General features: G+C 43.2%; 1 protein-coding gene and 1 non-coding gene across 6 annotated transcripts; both read left to right on the top strand.

Moving 5' to 3' along the window:
- Window positions 1–8,108: 8,108 nt before the first annotated feature.
- On the top strand, window positions 8,109–19,867 carry EIF4G2 (eukaryotic translation initiation factor 4 gamma 2). Of its 5 annotated transcripts, XM_057299095.2 has the most exons (23): window positions 8,274–8,466; window positions 8,525–8,544; window positions 9,440–9,566; window positions 9,937–10,002; window positions 10,775–10,915; window positions 11,810–11,912; window positions 12,415–12,546; window positions 12,630–12,696; window positions 12,783–12,934; window positions 13,239–13,349; window positions 13,535–13,618; window positions 13,701–13,799; window positions 14,394–14,535; window positions 14,620–14,780; window positions 15,131–15,244; window positions 15,821–15,946; window positions 16,073–16,177; window positions 16,261–16,476; window positions 16,560–16,818; window positions 17,152–17,356; window positions 17,482–17,693; window positions 17,789–17,910; window positions 19,040–19,867. In XM_057299095.2, the coding sequence occupies exons 1-23, from the start codon at window positions 8,351–8,353 to the stop codon at window positions 19,103–19,105; spliced, it is 2,946 nt and encodes a 981-aa protein (XP_057155078.2). In that variant the 5' UTR covers window positions 8,274–8,350; the 3' UTR covers window positions 19,106–19,867. The 5 variants fall into 5 exon arrangements, with proteins under 5 accessions (XP_063464455.1, XP_063464456.1, XP_057155078.2 ...); XM_063608385.1 differs by lacking the exons at window positions 8,274–8,466; window positions 8,525–8,544 and adding an exon at window positions 8,109–8,116 and having other exon boundaries at window positions 16,073–16,181; window positions 16,265–16,476; XM_034932151.3 differs by lacking the exon at window positions 8,274–8,466 and having other exon boundaries at window positions 8,517–8,544.
- Window positions 15,297–15,438, top strand: LOC112441325 (small nucleolar RNA SNORD97). The gene has a single exon (XR_003029254.1). It is a non-coding gene; the product is annotated as a small nucleolar RNA SNORD97 (small nucleolar RNA).
- Window positions 19,868–25,135: the final 5,268 nt, after the last annotated feature.

Genomic DNA, 25,135 nt, shown 5'->3' with positions numbered 1-25,135 from the left:
CCCGTCCGGGAGGGAGGTGGGGGTATCAGCCCCCCGCCCGGCCAGCCACCCTGTCCGGGAGGTGAGGGGCGCCTCTGCCCGGCCGCCCCTACTGGGAAGTGAGGAGCCCCTCTGCCCGGCCAGCCGCCCCATCCGGGAGGGAGGTGGGGGGGTCAGCCCCCCGCCGGACCAGCCGCCCTGTCAGGGAAGTGAGGGGCGCCTCTGCCCGGCTGCCCCTACTGGGAAGTGAGGAGCCCCTCTGCCCGGCCAGCCGCCCTGTCCGGGAGGGAGGTGGGGGGTCAGCCCCCCGCCCGGCCAGCTGCCCCGTCCGGGAGGGAGGTGGCGGGGGTCAGCCCCCCGCCCGGCCAGCCGCCCCGTCCGGGAGGTGAGGGGCGCTTCTGCCCGGCCGCCCCTACTGGGAAGTGAGGAGCTCCTCTGCCCGGCCACCACCCCATCTGGGAGGTGTACTCAACAGCTCATTGAGAACGGGCCATGAAGACAATGGCGGTTTTGTGGAATAGAAAGGGGGGAAAGGTGGGGAAAAGATTGAGAAATCGGATGGTTGCCGTGTCTGTGTAGAAAGAGGTAGACATGGGAGACTTTTCATTTTGTTCTGTACTAAGAAAAATTCTTCTGCCTTGGGAAAAAAAAGAAAAGAAAAGAAATGCCTATTAGATATTCAGGGGGAAATTTCAGTAGGCAATTCAATACAGATGATATACATCTATAGCTTGCATGGGGGGAAAGGTAGATAAGACATAGAGACATGAATTTGGAAATTTTTATCATATAAATGGGATTTAAAGTCATAGGATTGATGAATTACCTCGGAGAAAAGTATTCAGAGGGAAGAAAAGACCCAGAATAAATCCTTGGTGGTACTTCAATATTTATAGGTCAAACAGAGTAGGAGAACCCAGCAAAGACTGAGCTGAATTGGTAAAGGCAGTAGGAAATTCTAGAGAAAAAATAAATAAAATGGCAGCAAGATAATATGCACAAATATTTTCTCAGCTCTTGTGTATGTAAATAATTCTATTGGTAATACAAGAGAAGTACTTGATATCAAGAACCTTATGATTTTGGAAGGGAGATAAAAATAAGCCCATAAAAATAATAAATTATTTAGCCTTCTAACTAATGATCTCCCTATCTCCAAGTTTGCCCTCCTTTTCTTTTTTTTTTTTTTTGACACAGGGTGTAACTCTGTTGCCCAGACTGTAGTGTAGTGGCGTAATCACAGCTCACTGCAACTTCCTCCTCCTGGGCTCAAGCGATCCTCCCATCTCAGCCTTCTGAGTGGCTGGGACCACAGGTGCACCACCACACCTGACTTATTTTTGTATTTTTTTATAGAAACGGGGTTTCACCATATTATCCAGGCTGGTCTTGAACTCCTGGGCTGAAGAAATCCACACACCTCGTCCTCCCAAAGTGTTGGGATTACAGGCGTGAACCACCACACCCCAGTTCAATCCATTCTACACAAACTGTAAGGATAGTTTTTCTAAAACAGTACATGGATCAATTAAAACTGATCAGCTTTACACTAAAACTGATCAGAGTTCTGATCAGTTCAAGAACTTTGTCTGTGTAGTCAAGTCCCAAATCATCATTCTGGCACTTAAGGAAGAATGGCCACAGCCTCATCTCCCTATTATTCCCTTTATGAAAGCTTATGGTATCTTTGGTTTAGCACTGATTCCACCCTTCCCTGCCTTTTATATAATTGGTGTATTTATCTTTTGTCTAGATTGTGAGATCCTTGGAAACAGGTATTATGCATATAAACTCAATAACTTTATTTCTTTTTCTGCCAAGTGAACAAAGACCTCCAAATTGTAGTCACATGTAATACAGAACACTGGTATTGGTCATATCTCCATCTCTGATCCACCCTTCCTCCCATGCAAGCTATAGATGCATATCATCTATTTTGAATTGCCTATTGAAATGTCCCTTTGAATATCTAATAGGCATTTCAAGTTTAATATATTCAGAATAGTTTTTCCTCCATTGTTTACTACCTGCCAGTTGCTTAAGGCCAAAATCTATGAATCATTCTTGATTCTTCTCTCATTTTCCATATTCAATCCATCAGAAGTTTTAATGGCTTTATCTCCAAAATATATCTTAACAATGGAGCAAAATTTGAGTACCATAGAACCAGATTAGGGATAACTGTAGGAATGAAGGAGTGATACACCTAGGAATAGGAAAGTAGTCTGAAGCCAGATGATAAAGGTCCTTTTATGCCAAACTAAGAAGTTCAGATATTGTTAGAGGAGAGCTATTGAGGTTTTTGAGTAGGGCACTTATATATTCATTTTGTACTTCAGGAATGAATCAGTAGAGGGGATAAATGAGGGTACCCTCAAAATTGCAAGCAATGAAGTATTAGAACTGAATTTTTAGGGACAGCAATACCAGCCTAATTGGCTGCATAAGAGAAGACTGGGTGTTTGGGAGAGGCAAAAAATAAGGCCAAAAGAAAAGGTAGGGTAGGGACAGAATATAAAGGGCTTGAAAGCCAGGTAAAAGCATATAAACTGGGATCCCTGGGTTCTAATACCTGTTTCCCTACTTGGAGAAACTCCCCTTATCTTTTTTAAAACGCAGTTTCCTTTTCCTGGGATTTGCTTCAGCTATAAATGTTGTAATTTTCTATAATGCTCTGACCTGCTACAGTGGCTCTGAAACCTTGACTGCACACTGGAATCACCTAGAGAGCTTTAAAAGCTACTGATGGCTAGATCTCACTACCAAAGATTCAGATTTATCTGGTCTTAGATGCAGCCTGGACACTGAGATATTTAAAAGTTCTCCAGGTGATTCTAATGTGCAGCCAAGGTTGAGATCAACTCATGTAGAAAATAGTGAAGCACTAAGATTCTTAAGCATGGTAATAATATGTTAAAATTTAGTTTAGTTTTTTTGTTTTTTTTGTTTTTTCCAAGACGGAGTCTTGCTCTGTCGCCCAGGCTGGAGTACAATGGCATGATCTCAACTCACTGCAACCTCCACCTCCTGGGTTCAAGCGATTCTCCCGCCTCAGCCTCCCGAGTAGCTAGGATTACAGGTGCGCACCACAACGTCTGGCCAATTTTTTGTATTTTTAGTAGAGACGGGGTTTCACCATGTTGGCCAGGGTGGTCTATAACTCCTGACCTTGTAATCTGCCTGCCTCAGCCCCCCAAAGTGCTGGGATTACAGGCATGAGCCACCGCGCCTGGCTGAAAAAAGGTATTTTAAGAAAGACTAACAGGAATATACAGACTAGTAGGGAAAGACTACAGAAGATCAACTAGAATTTTGCAATAATCCAGGAGAAAAGTTTAGTAAGGGCTGGATTAGCATACATGCAATGATGTTGTACGGAGGAAGATGAATGCAAGAAACATTTGGAGAGAAGTAGCACCAGGATTCAGTAAGTGATTGAATGTTAAATCTGAGCAAAAGGAAAAAAAAATATGGTCAAGTTTCTAGCATAGAAGAATAATAGAATCCTTAACAAAATTAAAGTAGTTGTGAAACAGCTGGTTAATCAATATTATTGAGAATATGGAAACTAACATTAAATTCTAAGTCAGGGTCTAACCTACGTGCCTTACATACATTATCTCATTTAATCTTTACAACAACCATATAAATACTACTATCATTCCGATTTTACAGATTTAGAAACTGAGTAAGAGTAATTAAATTATTTGCCCAGGCCGGGCGCGGTGGCTCACGCCTGTAATCCCAGCACTTTGGGAGGCCGAGGCGGGCGGATCACGAGGTCAGGAGATCAAGACCATCCTGGCTAACATGGTGAAACCCCGTCTCTACTAAAAATACAAAAAATTAGCCGGGCGTGGTAGCGGGCGCCTGTAGTCCCAGCCACTCGGGAGGCTGAGGCAGGAGAATGGCGTGAACCCGGGAGGCGGAGCTTGCAGTGAGCCGAGATCGCGCCACTGCACTCCAGCCTGGGCGACAGAGCGAGACTCCGTCTCAAAAAAAAAAAAAAAAAAAAAAATTATTTGCCCAAAGTTACACAGTAAGTGGTAGAGAAGACATTTGACCTCAACTGGTCTAACTACTTTTCCTCATAGGAAGATGACCAGTTTACATATGGAATCTGTTGAATTTGAGCAAACAACTCAAAAAAGCAAAATGGCTATAGAGGCCAGATGGGAACATAAATGAGTGAATCAAGTCAGATGCAACTGTGGAGAAATCAAAACATCGAGAGAAGGTAGTTCTACTTAGTTACGCTTGAATGTTGCCCTATGAGAATTTCAGGCCCAGTATTGCCATATTTTAAGATTTTTCATGAAAAGATGGAAATCTGGATTTGTATGCAAAAATTTGTGTGAATATCAAATTCAAGCGTTTAAAAGTACTGTGGCTCAAACTATGGCTTCAAGTTTGCATCTCTGAGCAAAAGGCTGTTGGAAATTCAGAACTGGATGTAAAGTGAGAGATCTGGGCTGAAGGTATATGATTAGGGAATTCATAAGCACAGAGAGGATGGTAGATGCTTCCAAAACAGTATGTGTTAGAATAGTAACCAGCACTTGACATGATTAGTTAAAATAAGGCAAAAATATATGAGTTAACAAGTTAGTCAGGACTTAGAGAAAACTGATAAAACTAGCAGTGGAAAACTAGCAGACTTAAGTGGGTATATTTAAAATTCAATTTTCAATGAACTAAAAGCTAAATTCCAGACAATGACTTTGTGTGTGTGTGTGTGTGTGTGTGTGTGTGTGTGTGTGTGTGTGTGTGTGTGTGTTTTAAGATAGGATTTCGCTCTGTTACCCAGGCTGGAGTGCAGTGACATGATCATGGCTCACTTCAGTCTCGACCTCCAGGGCTCAAGCCATCCTACTGCCTCAGCCTCCCAAGTAGCTGGTACTACAGGCATGTGGGACACAGGCTAATTTTTGTATTTTTTGTAGAGACAGGTTTTCACCACGTTGCCCAGGCTAGTCTCAAACTCCTGAGCTCAAGCTACCCCCCTGCTTCAGTCTCCAAAAGAGCTGGGATTGCAGGCATCAGCCACCATGCCTAGCATTTTTTTTTTTTTTGAGACAGGGTCTCACTCTACTGCCCTGGCTGGAGTGCGGTGGCGTGACCATGGCTTAGTGCAGCCTCAAAGTCCTGGGCTTAAGGGATTCGCCCATGTCAGCCTCCCAAGTAGCTGGGCTACAGATGCATGTCACCACATCTGGATCTTTTTTTAATTTTTAATTTTAGAGACGGGGGGGGTCTCCCCATGTTGCCCAGATTGGTCTCCAACTCCTGGGCTCAAAGAATCCTCCCAGCTTGGCCTCCAAAAGTGCTGCTGAATTTTCATATATCCATGACGTGATGGAAACATTTAGAAAGTTTCAATGTTTATTTCCCTCACTTAAATATATTTCGATTTGAAAAAAAACTATTGTCTAGACTTCAAAGAGTATATTCATCTAGCCCTAAAAGCTAGATGTTCTTATAATTAAGACACTTAAAATTCAATAATTAAAAATTTTTTACACTGGGCACAGTGGCTCACACCTGTAATCCCAGTATTTTGGGAGGCCCAGACGGGTGGATCACTTGAGGTCAGGAGTTTGAGACCAGTCTGGGCAACATGGTGAAACCCCATCTCAAGTAGAAATACAAAAATTAGCTGGGCGTGGTGGCACATGCTTGTAATCCCAGCTACTCAGGAGGCTGAGGCACGAGAATTGCTTGAACACAGGAGGTGGAGGCTGCAGTGTGCAGAGATCACACCACTACACTCCAGCCTGAGTGACAAAGTGAGACTCTGTCTCAAAAAAAATTTTTTTCTAAAGGTTTTACTTAATGTTTTTATTTAATCTTTGCTAATTGTGAACCCTTCTGCAATGGGCTTTGCAGGTATGATTTCAACTTCAAATCTTTCTATTTAAGTGAGAGAAAGGTAATTGAAAGATTGTTTTATCAATGTTTTTACTTTTTCTACCTTAGGTTATTCCCTTCCAGGTCAATTTCTCACATAAACTCATATCTGCAAAGCCCATACCAAAAGGGTTCCCAATTAGCAAAGATTAAATAAAATATTAAGTAAAACCTTTTTTAAATTTTTAATTACTGAATTTTAAGTGTCTTAATTATAAGAACATCCGACTTTTACGGCTAGGTGAATATTCTCTTTGAAGTCTAGACAATAGTTTTTGAATACTACTCTTCCTAGTAAACTAATGTATTCGTTCATTATCAGATATATGGAATGTAAACCAGTTATGTAAAAATATCACATATACTAATGCATTTTTCCAAACCTTAAAGCCCTACAGAAATTATAAAGAAACATTATTCTCGTGTTATCATGAAGCTAGAAGGGTCCAAAAAATTACAAAGTGAAACCTCTTGTATTTAAAACAAAACTTGCACCACCACCACCCCAAAATAGTTGTTGTTTTTTTTAGAATATCTCTTCCAAGTTTTAAAGTTCAAGTAAAATTGATTTAATAGCAATAAGTGTAGTAACAGTAAAGTAGGGAATGGTGACTATTCTATAGCAAAGATCTACAGATGTTGGAATTGTGTTAGAAACCTTCAGAGCCACACCACAGCCTTCTATTACATTTAAATGTCGTAGGAAAAACTGCAATTTTCCGGAAAATTGTATTAAGGACCAGGTGCTCTAATACCAAGAGCTGTTTTGACACATCAAAGGTTAAGTTTGGGTCTTTGACAATCCTGCCTCTTACTGAACACTTTAAAAGTCATTCATGTCAAAACACACACATTCTTGCCTTTGACTATACACTGTAAAAGTACTACATGTTAAAATGGAGATGGGGACATTTTTGTTGTTTAAGTTTATGGAAGTATGACTCCATTTTAGTATAGCTACAATGTCGCAAACGATGGAATAAGGTACTCATCAATACATTACCTGGTAAGTATAAATAGTTCAACTTGCCGGCTTTGAAAAGCTTAATCCTATTTCTTATGGTGAACCTTAAATAAAATGAAAATACACAACTGACAATGTTTAACGTGCACTTAAGACAAACAAACAAACAAAAAACACACAAAAAAACAGGAGCTAGCAATTCGAAATCCTCCAAACACCGCGGAAGTCTGACACACAGGGTGTTTTCCTCGGTGACCGCCAGCCGGACATTCCTATGGGAAAAGCAGCTTCTTCTGTGCGGTTCGAAGAAAATCAATCCCTTCCTTTCATCCCTTTCTCATTCACTCTGCAGGGGGTGGGCCAATAAGGAGCTGAATGAAGCTCCCCTTTGGCATCCCGGCGCACGTCTCGCCTCCTCCCCACTACTTTCTGGGTTCCCTAAGGCTGCCGAAGCCGAGGACCTGGAGCCGGGTAGTGTCCCGGCGCTGCGCCCGGGGGCTCCAGGCCTCAACCCGACGGGCCCAGCCCCGGGAGAGGCCAGGCACGCGAGGGCAGCCACAGCTCCAAGGGGCGCCAAGAAAAGCAATGCTCACTCGCCACGCACAGGGTTCGGGGGAGGTAAGGGTGCGTTTTCTTCCCATATTCCCGGTGAGAAAACGAGGTCGAGGGAAAAGGGGATGATACAACTGGAGCATGGCATATGGACTCAGTGAACAAAGGGACTGGAGCAAAAAGCAGCAGCCACACCAACGCAGACTCAAAAGGGCTCTCCGGCCTTACGCACGCAACCCTCATCTCGACAGCGCTCGGCGCCCCTTACGCCACTGGCTCAGCCTCAGAGACTTCGCGAATATGGCTTTGCGCACTGCGGCGGGGCTGCGCCGCAACCGAGCTCAGCCCTGTGGCTCCTCCTCGCTGCCCTGCGCGGATTGGTGGCAGACGGCAACCGGGCCGCTGATTGGGCGGCGAAGGAGCCATTCGGGGAGGCTCTGGTGGGTTCGGCTGCCCCAAGAGTGATAAGTTCAGCTTCAGACACGCCTTAGCGCCAGCAGTGAGTCGGAGCTCTATGGAGGTGGCAGCGGGTACCGAGTGGCGGCTGCAGCAGCGACTCCTCTGAGCTGAGTTTCAGGCCGTCCCCGACTCCTTCCTCCCCCTTCCCTCCCCCTTTTTTTTGTTTTCCGTTCCCCTTTCCCCTCCCTTCCCTATCCCCGACGACCGGATCCTGAGGAGGCAGCTGCGGTGGCAGCTGCTGAGTTCTCGGTGAAGGTGAGTGGAGCCGCTGCCGCCGCCGAGTGGAGCGCTCTAAAATGGCCGCCGTCCCTGGCCGCTTCTTCTCGAGTGGTACAAAATGGCGGCCGCAGGCGGAGCCGGGTGGGGCGACCCTTTTTTAGCATTTCCTCTGCGCTTGAGACACCTGGAAAGTCTTGGCCTTTGTTCTCTCTTCCTGTTGCTGACGGAGTAGAAGGAAAACGTCAGTGTTGGCCAGACCGCCGTGCGGTCATGGCCGGATGGCCGACGCCTGCAGGGACGAGGCCGTGGCGGACCGAGGCACGGGTGTGCTCGGACGGCGAGGGAGCGTGGCTCGGACCGCTAGCGCCGTGGCGGGAGGCACGCGGGCCGGCAGGGAGGGCCAGGCCGTTGGCGCGGGACCAGGGAACCGTAGGCGTCCCGGAGCCTGGCCTCCCGGCGGGGAGGTGTGTAGGGCCTGGAGTCGGCAGGGGCTGCGCTTCGTCGGGGAGGAAAGAGAGAGTGATGATTTCTGCCCCTTTTGTCAGCAGAGGAGGCCGTGGCGAGGCGGTTGTCAGTCCCGGGGGGATTTATGGTGCAGGAGGGGGCCCGCTTGGAGGCGGCCGGTGGGCAGGAGGCCGCCTTCCTGCCTGGAGAACAAAGAGCTGGGCGCCGGGCTGGCGGGGGCGGCCTCAGCTGCTCCTCCCCGCCGAGCGACCCGGGCCTCGCGGGGAGGTTGTCGGAAGCACTTCCCTAACTTGCGCCTGGGTGGGAGGAATGCTCCGCTCTTTTGTTCCCAGGAAGGGAAAAACGGGGCGGAGGTTCCTGCTGCCATGTTGTGGCCCTGGTCTTCCGTCTGCAAGTGCTAGTCCCGTACACCCGGCCCCCTCTCGCGCGTCTTTCCACGAGCTCTCCACGGGGAGGAGGCGAAAGGGTGGACAGGGGAAAACTGCTGAAGAGCTTTCGGAGAGACCTCATCTAGTCGCTGGCCTCGTCAAGGCAGTAAAAATTCCTAGGGCAGACATTTTCCACGTGATGTTGCTCGTGTCTGTAGTTAGACTTTTCTATTGATCTCAGTGCTCAGTTTTAAAGATAGTAGAATGTGGCTTTTTCAAAAGATTCGTTCTGAGCCGTTTAAAATGCTCTTGTGTTCTACGAAGTCTCTTTGCATCCTTGAACATCGGGGAATTTCCAGGTGGCTAAACAAAATGTAATTGTCAGTGTTTTGAGTACATTTTAGGTTAGTCTTACAGATCTGCAATGCAGTGACAGTGCCAGGATCTGAAATACGTTGTAATTGAATGAAGGCTTATAGATCTGTATGTTAGCAGTGTCTAATTTTGGTGCTCTTTCTCGTTCCAGGTATTTCATTTCTCCTGTCCCCTCCCCTCCCCACCCCATCTATTAATATTATTCTTTTGAAGATTCTTCGTTGTCAAGCCGCCAAAGTGGAGAGTGCGATTGCAGAAGGGGGTGCTTCTCGTTTCAGGTACTTGTAGATTTATTTGGGGGAATCCTTTTGAAAAGGCCAGTCTCAAAAAGTAGTTACCACAGCAAATAAGTCCGACTTAATGGGCTGCAATTTTCATTTGAAAAGTTCTTAAGTTTTCTTTGACAGCCTTCTAAGAACTGCCATCTGAAGAATAAATAAAATCAATTATTTGCCTTTCCTTTGGGTCCGAGTTCAGTCTTCATTTGTAGCATAATATACAAGCACTAAAATACAGGCCTGGCTCCAGTCTGGGCAAAATAGCGAGACCCCCATCTCTACAAGCAAAGCAAAACACAAAATAGATGCTTTATTCTTTTTGAGTGAGACATAGTTGGGATACAGTAAACAATTTTTTTCTTTTAAATAGTGCTTCTTCGGGCGGAGGAGGAAGTAGGGGTGCACCTCAGCACTATCCCAAGACTGCTGGCAACAGGTGTGGTAAACATGTAAAAAAACAGTGAGCTTTATTTAACAGATTAAAAGTCTTTCCCATGTGACGGTATAATTAAGGCAATAGCCATCAAGACTCCTAATCTTAGGGGGCGTGGTTTCTGTTGGGTATCCTAAATACAGAATATCAGCTCCTGATTATTCCTTAGCCAAATTTTCTAAGTGAGTTGAGACTCTCAAACTGTTATTTTTTTCCTTATTCTTTGGGTTATTTTTACTAATGTTTTTTTCTGAAATCAGTAGCTATTATTCCTACTGATTGTTATTAGTAAAGTAGTACGCACTCAACATGGTCAATAAAACATTAGAAAGTGTTAACTGGCAGCCGGTACAGTGGCTCACACCTGTAATCCCAACAACAACTTTGGGAGGCAAAGGTGGGAGGGTCGCTTGAACCCAGGAGTTTGAGATCAGCCTGGGCAAGACAGCAAGACCCCATCTCTTAAAAAAAAAGTTAATTTTCAAAATGTGGTTCCACAGCGTTGATACTGGGAATATTTACTAGACATGCAAATTCTTAGGCCCCACCCCAAACCAGTGAAAGCAGAAACTGGGTGGGCCCAGCAATCTGTTTTAACAAGCCCTTCAGGTGATTCTGATGCACACTACTGTTCCAGAAGCACTAATCTCCAGAGTTGGCTTTCTTGGAGGGGAAGTCGAGAAAGCCTAAATTACTTTTTTCTGTGTAAGAGAATTTATGATGTTTAACATTTGGTGTGTGACAATAAGTGTTTTTGCTGATTTTTATTAATCAGCGAGTTCCTGGGGAAAACCCCAGGGCAAAACGCTCAGAAATGGATTCCTGCACGAAGCACTAGACGAGATGACAACTCCGCAGCAAACAACTCCGCAAACGAAAAAGAACGACATGATGCAATCTTCAGGAAAGTAAGAGGGTAAGTTTCAAGGTCTGTTTTACTAAAAGATGGGAAGTATGGATTAGCTGTGTTTGGTGTGTGTGCTGTACTACTAAGAAGGCAAGGTTCATGTCCAGAGTATGTATGTTTTAATGAATCCTCATGGTAGCAATTTTTAAAAACATCTTGAACTGGCCAGGCACTGTGGCTCACGCCTGTAATCCCAGCACTTTGGGAGGCCGAGGTGGGCAGATCACTTGAGGTCAGGAGTTCGAGACCAGCCTGGCCAACATGTTGAAACCCCATCTCTACTAAAAATACAAAAATTAGCTGGGCGTAGTGGCAGGCGCCTGTAGTCCCAGCTACTAGAGAGGCTGAGGCAGGAGAATCACTTGAATACCCCACAGGTAGAGGTTGCAGTGAGCCAAGATCACGCCACTGCACTCCAGCCTGGGTGCAGAGCAAGACTGTGTCTCAAAAAAAAAAAATGTATCTTGAACTGAAGAACAGTACGTCATATTTTGGGGCTTACCGTTGCTTTCAGCCATTGGATTGCAATCCATAATCCTGTCGTGCTAGCATTTCCCTTGACTAAGGGAAGTGCTATGTTATTTAAGCCAGTGAGGCATGGAATATAATGGTCTTAGTTCATGGTCTAGCCTTGATAATGAGATCTTTGCACTCTAACCTTGAGAAAGTGAGAAAGGATTCTTGTCAAACAGCTGGGAACCCCCCAGTCCAATTCAAATCATTGTAATTAAAATAACAGGTTTATTTCAGCATCCCTTTGGTTTTAGATGAGTAAGAAAACATGTCTTGATTTTTTAAAGGGAGCAGCAAGTTAGAAGAAAAATCAGTATAATTTAAAAGCAGTTTTTCAATTCAAACTCTGTGTATTAGCTAACACGTAAAATGTAATTCCTTTTTCTCCAGCATACTAAATAAGCTTACTCCTGAAAAGTTTGACAAGCTATGCCTTGAGCTCCTCAATGTGGGTGTAGAGTCTAAACTCATCCTTAAAGGGGTCATACTGCTGGTAAGTTTTAAATATTGGCTTAACTCAAAAGGGAGAGGGAACTGTTTAACAAACTCAAGTTGTGTTTTTTTACACTTGGATTACTACTTAAAACCCTTAGGTGTGAGTTAGATAGGTATGTATTTTTGAATACTGATGGTGATTAAAAAGAACCACTGACTTTAGTTAGTAGCATTAGATTGAAGAGGTAAATGTTAAGTTCATGGTATGGTTGAAGAGGTAAATGGGAGTGCTTAGCAAGCTGTTCTTTTTCTTTTGTGGAAAACACCAAATATATTTAGGTCCTGGAAATGCATTGTATGACAGTTTATGTAGACTTGAAAGTTTTGATATCCATGGCATTTTCTGACTCCCAGGAGATGGATGTGACTAGATGAAATCTGTATAACTGGACATTTTTGGTAGACTGTAATAGCTAACATTTAGGTGGTTGTATTTTTCCTAAAGGAAGGGTTCTTGGAGAAGTTTTCATATTTAGTTTAAGCAATGACATTTTCTGTAGATTGTGGACAAAGCCCTAGAAGAGCCAAAGTATAGCTCACTGTATGCTCAGCTATGTCTGCGATTGGCAGAAGATGCACCAAACTTTGATGGCCCAGCAGCAGAGGGTCAACCAGGACAGAAGCAAAGCACCGTAAGTGGTAGTTTTTGTTTGCTTGTTTTAAAGTTAACTTGAAAATTTTCCTTAATAAAGCATGACAATGTCTTCTTTTCCAGACATTCAGACGCCTCCTGATTTCCAAATTACAAGATGAATTTGAAAACCGAACTAGAAATGTTGATGGTAAGACTTATAGCTGATAATAAGTACTACTGTATATTTTCAGCTTAATTCTGAATGTTGGCTTACTTCATTGGTATTTTTTTCAGTCTATGATAAGCGTGAAAATCCCCTCCTCCCCGAGGAGGAGGAACAGAGAGCCATTGCTAAGATCAAGATGTTGGGAAACATCAAATTCATTGGAGAGCTTGGCAAGCTTGATCTTATTCACGAATCTATCCTTCATAAGTGCATCAAAACAGTAAGTGTGACAGGGAAGTTAGGCGAATGTTGTCGGTCATTTGGAGGAAATGAGTCAATTATTCATCTAAGAGGGAGGTTGACTAGTTAAATACAGATGGGCAACAAAATTTACTAAACAGAATAATTTGAAATACGTGGTGTGTTTGACAAAGTAGGGTTAGAACTGATCAACCAGACTGGTAGCCCTATACTAGATTCTGTAGGAACTGTGAATGAGTCACTGCAAACATAAAGGGAAAGAAAGTACTACACCTAAACCAGAGTAACTAAAACTTTGTCACCATGGCCTTTTATTCTTGTAGCTTTTGGAAAAGAAGAAGAGAGTCCAACTCAAAGATATGGGAGAGGATTTGGAGTGCCTCTGTCAGATAATGAGGACAGTGGGACCTAGATTAGACCATGAACGAGCCAAGGTATGTGTGTAGCTGATGAAGGTAGTACAAGTAGTTTGTCTTTAAATCAAGCTATTGATTTTTGTGACATCATAAGGGATTGCCATATTTAGCCATTAACTGGGTTATAATTTTAGAAGTCTTAAAGCTGTAAATTGAACACATTTGCTTTAGCTCTTCCAATGAATGTATTCTTCTCTTATCAGTCCTTAATGGATCAGTACTTTGCCCGAATGTGCTCCTTGATGTTAAGTAAGGAATTGCCAGCAAGGATTCGTTTCCTGCTGCAGGTAATACTGGTTTCTTTAAATTTGTTGGTAAGCTGAGTTTTTGGTTTAGGAATATTAAAATAAAATTATTTTTCAATTAAAGGATACCGTAGAGTTGCGAGAACACCATTGGGTTCCTCGCAAGGCTTTTCTTGACAATGGACCAAAGACGATCAATCAAATCCGTCAAGATGCAGTAAAAGTAAGATTGGGTTTTGTTTTGTTTGTCACATAGACTTTGTGTGTGTAGAGTAGAATGGGTTTCCTCCTCACCCACCCCAAACACTTGAGGGGTCTGTCTCATCTTAGTGGTGGAGCTTAATGTTTTTAGTGTCTCGTCTTCCACTTTTATTTTTTTATTTTTTGAGACGGAGTTTCGCACTGTCACCCAGGCTGGAGTGCAGTGGCGCATTCTCGATTCACTGCAACCTCTGCCTCCCAGGTTCAAGTGATTCTCCTGCTTCAGCCTCCCCAGTAGCTGGGACTATAGGCGTGCGCCACCACACCCCGCTAATTTTTTGTATTTTTAGTAGAGACAGGGTTCCACCATGTTGGCCAGGCTTGTCTTGAACTCCTGACCTCATGCAAACCAAGGCTTGGGCCTCCCAAAGTCGGGGGATTACAGATGTGAGCCATCATGCCCAGCCTTGTCTGCCATTTTTGGAAGAAGTTATTTACAGAAATAACATAAATTATGGTTTAATATTCTAGGTTTCCTCCCCTAGTTGCAAGAATTTTAGTTTTAAGTGAAATAGTGTCCAGAGACAAAAAGTGCTTATTCACTTCATTTCTAAAGGATCTAGGGGTGTTTATTCCTGCTCCTATGGCTCAAGGGATGAGAAGTGACTTCTTTCTGGAGGGACCGTTCATGCCACCCAGGATGAAAATGGATAGGGACCCACTTGGAGGACTTGCTGATATGTTTGGACAAATGCCAGGTAATTTTGAAAAAACAATGGTTTCATTAAGCTGAAAAATCAGTTAACTTTAGTTTTGAGAGTTGTCCGTATATGTATTTTAAGGTAGCGGAATTGGTACTGGTCCAGGAGTTATCCAGGATAGATTTTCACCCACCATGGGACGTCATCGTTCAAATCAACTCTTCAATGGCCATGGGGGACACATCATGCCTCCCACACAATCGCAGTTTGGAGAGATGGGAGGCAAGTTTATGAAAAGCCAGGTAAGTAATATTTGAGTGTTTAGGCAACAAATGTTAAATTCTGCAATATATGTGATTTCATTTGCTAGTAAAACATGAAACTATTTTAGGAGTGTGCATGTTTTCTAAACCTTATCTGCAACATTTATTTCAAACTGGAATGTTTATCCTTAAGATTAGTAAAGTATTAGTAAAATCACATCACTTTATTTGACAGGTTAGATTTTTATTCTTCCCTGTTTCATCTTTTACTTTTTCTGGGCAAATTCAGTTAAACTAACTTTATGGCTTGGCTCATCCCTTTGGTACTTGATTACCATAATTTGTGGACCCCTTTTTATCTAGACTTTCTTTCTCCTTTTCTGAAATAGGGGCTAAGCCAGCTCTACCATAACCAGAGTCAGGGACTCTTATCCCAGCTGCAAGGACAGTCGAAGGATATGCCACCTCGGTTTTCTAAGAAAGGACAGCTTAATGCAGATGAGGTACATTTGCCTATGTTACTTATATACCATAGTTTGTCCATTCAGAAATTTATTGCCCGATGATTATAAAAAGATGCGTTATTAAGAGGACTTTATGCTGGAGTTCTTGACGTTTTTCTCTCTTTTCTATACTTCTTTTTCTTTCTTTGAATGTCCAGCGTCCTGTGAGCGAAGATTATGAGATATGAGGGCAAGTCTGTTAGAGCAAGAAAACTGGTTGTCAAAATATTGTGGTTTCTTTCTTTGTAAGAAGGGTGATTTAACTAAGGATAAAACAAGGCATTTTCTAAACTATAGTTAAATTTGCAGTTTTTTATTTGAATATTTTAGTCACGCTAATTCTAAGAGAATTCTCATAAATGTAAGATTTATAATAGTATCTTACTACTGTATGCCTCAGATCTTTAAATTTTTTTCCAAAAATTAAACCTGTTAATGTGGAGTACCTTCTTTAGTTTTTCAAAAAGCTTAATGTTTCACTAGATTCTGTCACTGTATGGGATTTTAGAATGTTGTATTTAATATGTTCGCCAACTGCATGTTGTTAATTTAGATATATTTTGTTTTCAATTCCAGATTAGCCTGAGGCCTGCTCAGTCGTTCCTAATGAATAAAAATCAAGTGCCAAAGCTTCAGCCCCAGATAACTATGATTCCTCCTAGTGCACAACCACCACGCACTCAAACACCACCTCTGGGACAGGTACAGACCATAGTAGGACAGCATTTTCTAAAGATATCTGAAGACTTTTTTCTAAATTTAGTGTGTTCTTCCCCCTAATTTCATAGTCCTCTTTTTAAAAAATGTCTGTCATTGCTTGTTTTTTAGACACCTCAGCTTGGTCTCAAAACTAATCCACCACTTATCCAGGAAAAGCCTGCCAAGACCAGCAAAAAGCCACCACCGTCAAAGGAAGAACTCCTTAAACTAACTGTAAGTTTCAAATATCCCATTTTAGTGTAATTAGCCTGTATTTGAGATGGAGAATACATTAAAGATACTTGTGTTCTTCACAGGAAGCTGTTGTGACTGAATATCTAAATAGTGGAAATGCAAATGAGGCTGTCAATGGTGTAAGAGAAATGAGGGCTCCTAAACACTTTCTTCCTGAGATGTTAAGCAAAGTAATCATCCTGTCACTAGATAGAAGCGATGAAGATAAAGAAAAAGCAAGTTCTTTGATCAGTTTACTCAAACAGGAAGGGATAGCCACAAGTGACAACTTCATGCAGGTAGGACACTTTACTGATTGTGTGGTAAGAACTCTTACCACTCAAATTCGAAAACTGATAAACTGTTGTATATTTCTTTCAAGGCTTTCCTGAATGTATTGGACCAGTGTCCCAAACTGGAGGTTGACATCCCTTTGGTGAAATCCTATTTAGCACAGTTTGCAGCTCGTGCCATCATTTCAGAGCTGGTGAGCATTTCAGAACTAGCTCAACCACTAGAAAGTGGCACCCATTTTCCTCTCTTCCTACTTTGTCTTCAGCAGTTAGCTAAATTACAAGATCGAGAATGGTTAACAGAACTTTTTCAACAAAGCAAGGTCAATATGCAGAAAATGCTCCCAGGTAAGAGAATGCTGACTTGTTTGTTTTGTGTTTTTAATATTATATCTAGAGATTTCAGGTACCTTGAGTGGATTTATGTAGGTCAGAGAGTCTGATTGTCCTGCTCAGATAATGATAAACATTACCACAGATCTCACCTATAAAAAGAGATTTATAATTTAACTACTTTCATTTGATCCGTATGTTGAGTTTTTTTCATTTGCTGGGTTGGTTCTCTATTCTGCTGCATGGATCTTACATACTTGGGGACATCATTTGTGAAGCTCTGCTCTCTGGACAGGACAACTTGGTAAAATGAACTATTAGATGATGCAGGTGGCTTTGTCTCTTCAGAAATTGATCAGAATAAGGACCGCATGTTGGAGATTTTGGAAGGAAAGGGACTGAGTTTCTTATTCCCACTCCTCAAATTGGAGAAGGAACTGTTGAAGCAAATAAAGTTGGATCCATCCCCTCAAACCATATATAAATGGATTAAAGATAACATCTCTCCCAAACTTCATGTAGATAAAGGATTTGTGAACATCTTAATGACTAGGTAAGACGAATGGTTTTCTGCATATGGTAATGTTTCATGTACTAGAAAAGAAGTAGGAGACTAAGAGTTGTCTCATGAACAAGAAAACTCACTGTTGGGTTCTAACAAGACCTCTTTCTGTCCAGCTTCTTACAGTACATTTCTAGTGAAGTAAACCCCCCCAGCGATGAAACAGATTCATCCTCTGCTCCTTCCAAAGAACAGTTAGAGCAGGAAAAACAACTACTACTTTCTTTCAAGCCAGTAATGCAGAAATTTCTTCATGATCACGTTGATCTACAAGTCAGTGCCCTGTATGCTCTTCAGGTGCACTGCTATAACAGCAACTTCCCAAAAGGTGAGAGGACTTGTATCAGAAGAACGGCGTGAGGAACTTCTTAAACAGAACACTAAATAATGGGCTTATTACTTTCTTCTTTTTTTTTTTTAAAGGCATGTTACTTCGCTTTTTTGTGCACTTCTATGACATGGAAATTATTGAAGAAGAAGCTTTCTTGGCTTGGAAAGAAGATATAACCCAAGAGTTTCCGGGAAAAGGCAAGGCTTTGTTCCAGGTAAGTCTTTTGTTAAAAAATTTGGTCTGCTTATTTCAGTTTGCTTGGTATTAACTTCAAGTTAAGAGCCTTTTTCAACTGAAATACAGGCAAGGTAGTCCTAGTTAGTAGTTTGTCTTCACCTGTACATTTCATTCTGCACTATTTAAAGCTATGATTAAGTAAAGCTACACAATGAATCAATTCTAGTGGTGTATAAGATGTTAGAGGTAGCTAACTTTTCAAGGAGTATAGCTACTTATATACATGGGAGTGACTGTACAAGTTTCGATTTAAGCTTTTTTAAAAACATCAGTAAAGAGGAAATTGTAGCTGGGCACGTGGCTCATGCCTGTTATCCTAGCACTTTAAGAGGCTGAGGTGGGAGGAGCACTTGAGCTCAGGAGTTCAAGACCAGCCTGGGCAGCATAGTGAAACCCTGTCTCTAAAAAATACAAAAAATTAGCCAGACGTGGTGACATGTTCTGTGGTCCTGGTCCCAGCTACTCGGGAGGATGTCTTGAGCCCAGGAGGCAGAGGTTGCAGTGAGCTGAGATCACACCACTGCACTCTAGTCTGGGCAACAGAGTGAGACTGTGTCTCAAAAAAAGAAAAAAAGTTTAAATACTATATATTTTTTTAAAAAGAGGAGATGTTTCTGATTTCTCACAATTTGATTTTTTCTTATTGAATGAAGTTGTAGCCCTAGGGGAAGAACATCAGGGCATTCTCAAATCACAGTGAACGCATTAATCACCTGAAGAACAGTTTAAAAAGCAGGTTCCAGGCCTATTCCTGGAGATTCTGGTTTAGTAGGTCTGTGGTACAAAATCCAGGTGATTCTTTCTCATGCTATTAGTTTTCCAGGGGGCCCAGGCTTGAGAAACATTGGTCCTGCAGCATCTTACTACCTTTTTATTGCTGTGATGATAAACAAGATTCACGAGGATCATCCTTGCAGGATTAAATCTTTAGCTCTGTGTTGTCCCAAATCTGGATAATATACCACTGTTCATTAACTTAATATACAAATTGTTGGTAGGGATATCCTTGTTTCATATTCTAAAACTGTGTAGTACCACCTAAAACTTTTTGGATGGATTTCTGTTTATATCATGAACTATTTTAATTTACAAATCTTAATTTATAGGTGAATCAGTGGCTAACCTGGTTAGAAACTGCTGAAGAAGAAGAATCAGAGGAAGAAGCTGACTAAAGAACCAGCCAAAGCCTTAAATTGTGCAAAACATACTGTTGCTATGATGTAACTGCATTTGACCTAACCACTGCGAAAATTCATTCCGCTGTAATGTTTTCACAATATTTAAAGCAGAAGCACGTCAGTTAGGATTTCCTTCTGCATAAGGTTTTTTTGTAGTGTAATGTCTTAATCATAGTCTACCATCAAATATTTTAGGAGTATCTTTAATGTTTAGATAGTATATTAGCAGCATGCAATAATTACATCATAAGTTCTCAAGCAGAGGCAGTCTATTGCAAGGACCTTCTTTGCTGCCAGTTATCATAGGCTGTTTTAAGTTAGAAAACTGAATAGCAACACTGAATACTGTAGAAATGCACTTTGCTCAGTAATACTTGAGTTGTTGCAATATTTGATTATCCATTTGGTTGTTACAGAAAAATTCTTAACTGTAATTGATGGTTGTTGCCGTAATAGTATATTGCCTGTATTTCTACCTCTAGTAATGGGCTTTATGTGCTAGATTTTAATATCCTTGAGCCTGGGCAAGTGCACAAGTCTTTTTAAAAGAAACATGGTTTACTTGCACAAAACTGATCAGTTTTGAGAGATCGTTAATGCCCTTGAAGTGGTTTTTGTGGGTGTGAAACAAATGGTGAGAATTTGAATTGGTCCCTCCTATTATAGTATTGAAATTAAGTCTACTTAATTTATCAAGTCATGTTCATGCCCTGATTTTATATACTTGTATCTATCAATAAACATTGTGATACTTGATGTAGTGATGTGTGGCTGTAAATGGCATCCATAGTCTGGGAGAATTGTCAGCTTTGTTTTTGAGGTATAGGAGACCCACCTTAGTTTGACTTAAGGACTTCCCAATTTTTGTTTTTCTGCTGTACAAGCCTGGGTTCCAGAAGGAATTTTTAGACTCTTCAAGATGAGACACAAGATTTAAGGTGTTTATTTCCTTTGAGTTACTGAAACTAACCAATATAAACGATTTTTATATCAAAGATCACAAGTCTTATGAATTTGGAGGAACATTGCTACACATAGCAACTAAAATTTGGTGACAATTTATCTTTTGTCAGACTGAAATACATGGTGATCTCTGGATAAGGTTAGCTGTCCTGCAAGCATCATTCCCAGTAGCTGCCCCAAATGTCCAGGAAGATCCCTGCTTCCTCTGGAAAAATTCCAGTGTCCCAGTAAAATTGACTTCATTCAACTAAACCTCTGCATGTTTTCCAAAAACACACACGAAGGATTTGTCTCCAGCCCTGGAACATTCTGACAATCCTAGGATTACTTCTAACATTGGCATGGATGGGGGCTCTTGAAGTGTGCTACTGGAGTCCTGGTTGATGTCAACACCTAAGAACCTGTTCTTGGTGACTGGGGAGACCCTCAAGGCCGACTATCATACTGCCGAACCCATTAGAACCTTGAAGTCAAGAGGCTGCCTGCACATGCTCCAATGGGTGGGAGGCAGAACCAATCAATGTTTTTGTGTCTGTCTGATTTGGGCCAGGGAAGCTAAATCTTGCATTATGGCACTCATCTTCCCCTGAAGTTTTAACAAGTCATAAGCTTTTGGGTACTTTGAGTACAGCAAAATTAAGGCTAAACAGATTGGTATGAACCTACCTAAATTTTAAAGGGGCTGTAAATTGTTTCTCTGCCCAACCCTCCCCACGAAGGGAAGGAAACTAATTTTTAACCTAGCAAAAGGAGCAAGTGGTTAGGTGGATCGGCTAGTCAATTCTTATTGCCAGAATTTGCCTAATTCAGCCAGGGTATCAGGCTAAAGGAAGTTTTAGAACTAAACCTGGGCCCGGGTGCAGTGGCTTGCGCCTGTCATCCCAGCACTTTGGGAGGCCTAAGGCGGGTGGATCACCTGAGGTCGGAGTTCAAGACCAGGCTGACCAACATGGAGAAACCCTATTTTCTTCTAGAAAAATACAAAGCTGAGTGTGGTGGTGCGTGTCTACAATCCCAGTGACTCGGGAGGCTGAGGCAGGAGAATGGCTTGAACCTGGGAGGCGGAGGTTGCAGTGAGCCGAGATGGCACCATTGCACTCCAGCCTAGGCAACAAGAGCGAAACTCCGTCTCAATAAAAAATGAACTAAACCCGGTACGCAGTGGTTTGTCATTGCTTACAGAACCATGCTTTAATCTTCCCACCCCAAACATGTCAAGAGCTACTCAAAATATTCAACCCATAGAGAATGTATAATACTGCTGCTGCCTTGTTCTAAAGATACCTAACAGTGTACTTTATAATCTACCATACTGTGGAACGGCAGTATCTGGGTATAACTGGGATGTACCTTGCATGATTGCCAATTTCTTTAGAATCAGCATGTAGTGACTAATCTTCATTCACTTCATGGTGACTTCAAAATAAGATTGCATGTCTTTACTGCCCCCAATTTTTTTTCCTTTACTGCAAAATTGAAAGAGTTGTCTAATTAATTTTCCCCATTCTCAAGCCTCAGTAGGGCTTCACTCCCCGGGTTCCCCACACCAAAACTTTCTTAGGGTCACCAGTAACTCCAATGCTATATCCAGTAGGTTTTGATCCTCCTGTAGGCAGCATTTGACAAGTTACTCATTCCTTGAAAGTGTTAACTTGTTCCCAGGACATCTTTTTCTTCTCCGTTTCCAATGGGAGATGCCTGATCTCAACACTTTTTCAGTTGTTGTCATACTCTGCATCCATTCTAGCATCAAATCATGTTGATTGCATTCCAAACATTTTAGAAATTGAAGAACTCACTTCTTCAACCACCACCCTCATTTCTTACCTAGGTACCACAGTAGCCTTAACTGGCCTCCCTGCCTAGCCCTCACCTCCATTTTGTCGTCTCAACACAGCACCACTTGGCTCAAAACCCGCCAAATGGCTTCCCACCTAGTGGGATTTTTATGTCAAAATACTTAATTTGGTCTACATCACCCCGCATCTGATTTCCTTAGCCCTCTCCCCATCCTTGCCCCACAACCTGTTTCTCTGATCTCATTTCCTACTGCTGACACTTAATCCTTCTGCTCCCATCACACTGGATTTGCTGCTCCTGGGACATGCCAAGCATCTTCTTACTTTGGAGGTTTTATGTTCCTCCTTTCTTCTGGATAACTGGATGACTGGCTTTCTCCCCTTCCTCAGGTCTTGGCTCAAATGTCACTTTTTTTTTTTGAGACGGAGTCTCACTTTGTCGCCCAGGCTGGAGTGCAGTGGCGCGATCTTGGCTCACTGCAAGCTCCACCTACTGGGTTCACGCCATTCTCCTGCCTCAGCCACCTGAGTAGCTGGGACTACAGGCGCCCGCCGCCATGCCCGGCTAATTTTTTGTATTTTTAGTAGACACGGGGTTTCACCGTGTTAGCCAGGATGGTCTCGATCTCCTGACCTCGTGATCCGCCCGCCTCGGCCTCCCAAAATGCTGGAATTACAGGCGTGAGCTACCGCGCCCAGCTTCAAATGTCACTTTTATTAGTAAAGTCCTCATTGTCAATTCTGATAACCTCCTGCAGATCTTAAGGGGCAGGAAAGAAATTCATATATATATTTTAAAACTCTAAACACATCCTCATCCCTCTTTCCTTTTTGTATCTCCATGTCTCATTACATGACATACTGCATGGTTATATCTGATTCCTGCTAGAATGTGAAGAGCATGAAGTATTTGACAGTTTTTTTCACTGCTGTATTCCCAGCATCTAGAACAGTGCCCAGTGCCCGGTAAACTCAAATATTTGTTCAACCAAATCATGAATTAATAAAATTACCCTACATGGCAGGATGTGGACATAGAGGAAGGAAGTAGTGGAAAGACCTCAGACTTGAGTTGTAGATCGATCTAGGGTTAATCTCTAACACTTACAAGCAGGGTGATCTGAGGTAAGATATTTTTTATCTGAGTCTTGATTATTTTAGAAATTATTTTAGAAAATTTAGCTTGGGCAACGTGGGGAAACCCTGTGTCTACAAAAAAAAAAAGTAGAAAAATTTGCTAAGTGTGGTGATGCACACCTGTAGTCTCAGCTACTCGGGAGGCTGAGGTGGGAGGATCACCTGAGCCAAGGAGGTCGAGGCTGCAGTGAGCCATGATCACGTCACTGCACTCCAGCCTGGGCAACAGAGTGAGACCCTGTCTCGAATGAATGAATGAAAATGTGGCTAACGTGCAGCTGTAGTTCCAGCTACTCTGAAGGCTGAGGTGGGAGGATTGCTTGAGCCCAAGAGTTTGAGGCTGCAGTGAACTATGATCGTGCCACTGCACTCCAGCCTGGGAGACAGAGCAAGACCCTGTCTCAAAAATTAAAAAAAAAAAAAAAGAAAGAAAACAGGGTTAATACTTAAGGATTGTCATGAGAGCTAAACAAGCTAATATGTAAAAGTCACTAGGGAGAGCATCCCACATAGCAGCCCAATAGATATGAATGTCACCCTCCTTTCTAAGATTCCTCCCCAGGAGAACTGCTTCCATCTTCTGAACTAACAAGATCATTGGCTAGATCTAATTAAAGGGTATAGCTCAGTCTTATTTGATCAATCAAAAGCACTCGCCAGTTGACTTTCCTCTTTCCCACTTTGTTTTTCTCCCAGCTTCTCCTCGGTCTCCTTTAAAAACCCTCTTTTTTCACCTGGCCCCTGAATGTTGCTGTTTTGCCTCCCTCCTTCAACACTGTCACTCACTTCTGTGGATCCGATTACCAGCTATCTGCTGATGACATCTGTATCTTGAGTCCAAACCCCTTTCCAGAATGTCTAACTCGCACATCCAACCAGCCCCTGGACATATTTCTGAATGTGCCACAGCGCTTCAAACTCAATATTCATCCCTAAACTCTTTGCCGCAAACCAACACTCCCTCCCTTTCTAACTCTGGAACCATAGCCTCATGCAAACCAAAAACGAGTCACTTTCTCACTAGACAATTTTCCAAGCAAAGTCCTACAAGAATATGCAAGAGCCCTGGACGAGGAGACACCTGAGCACACGGCAGAGAGTAGCGGACACAGGACATTCAAGTCCCACAGCCTGCCCTGCCCCGCCCCGCAGCCCTGCCCCGCCCCGCAGCCCTGCCCTTGCCCGTCCTGAGCCAGGGGGAGCACCGGGGGCTGAGCTGGACCCAGGTCCCCGACCGATCAGCAACGCTGTCCCACAGCGCCCTCTGCCGGGCTGCTGGGAGACCACCCCTGGCAGGTGGGTCGGGTTGCAAGGCTCTGGCCCTTGTCCTGTACGGCCCACGCGGAGGCAAGATCGAGACCCACAGGTCACGCTCATGGAGAGGGGGAAGTGAGAATGTTGCCCTGGGCTTGGTCTCCTGTCAACGGTGCATGACACGACGATGTGACTGGTAAATGAGCAGTGACTCCTCAAGAGCTGCTCAGGTCAGCTGCACAGCATGCCGAGCCACAGAGCAGAGCGCAGGCCCCAGCTTCCCGGGTCATCAGTCTCGGAGCCTAGGCCAATCGCTGCACCTCCCCAGGCTCTATCTGACTTACCTGTGAAATTATTCTTGGTCTGCCCAGCTCTCCAGTGCGTTTCGAGGGGCCGCATCGCTAGGTATGGAACATCAGTGATGGACAGCTGTGGAACTGTTCTACAAGTCCATGCGTCTCGCAAACATGTACTGAGTACATATTTGCCAGGGGCTACTCCAGGGCCAGAGATGTAACAATAATGAGACAGTCTTCTTCTGGAACCAACGTTCTGGGTGATAGCAGAGAGACAGTAAATCAACAAACGTACAGTGCCAGGCAGTAAAAAGTGCTGTATGCAGGGATGCGAGTAAGGGCTAGGGAGTGGAGTGAGTGCTGCTTGAAAGAGGGGGTTCTGGGATGACCTCAGGAGGAGGTGGCCTTTGAGCAAAGATCTAAGAGATGCCAGGGAGTGAACTCCACAGCCATCTGGAGGAACAGCATTCCTGGCAGAGGGGAGGCCAAGCTGGAGGCCCTGAGATTGGGAACGCACCTGGCCTGTCTGAGGAACAATCTGGCCAAGCAGAGGGCAAGGGGGTTTGAGGCTGGGG

The sequence above is a fragment of the Pan paniscus genome, chromosome 9 (assembly GCF_029289425.2).
Source record: "Pan paniscus chromosome 9, NHGRI_mPanPan1-v2.0_pri, whole genome shotgun sequence".
NCBI lineage: Eukaryota > Metazoa > Chordata > Mammalia > Primates > Hominidae > Pan > Pan paniscus.
Note: the sequence above shows the minus strand (reverse complement) of the source record. Positions and strands in the feature narration are given on the sequence as shown.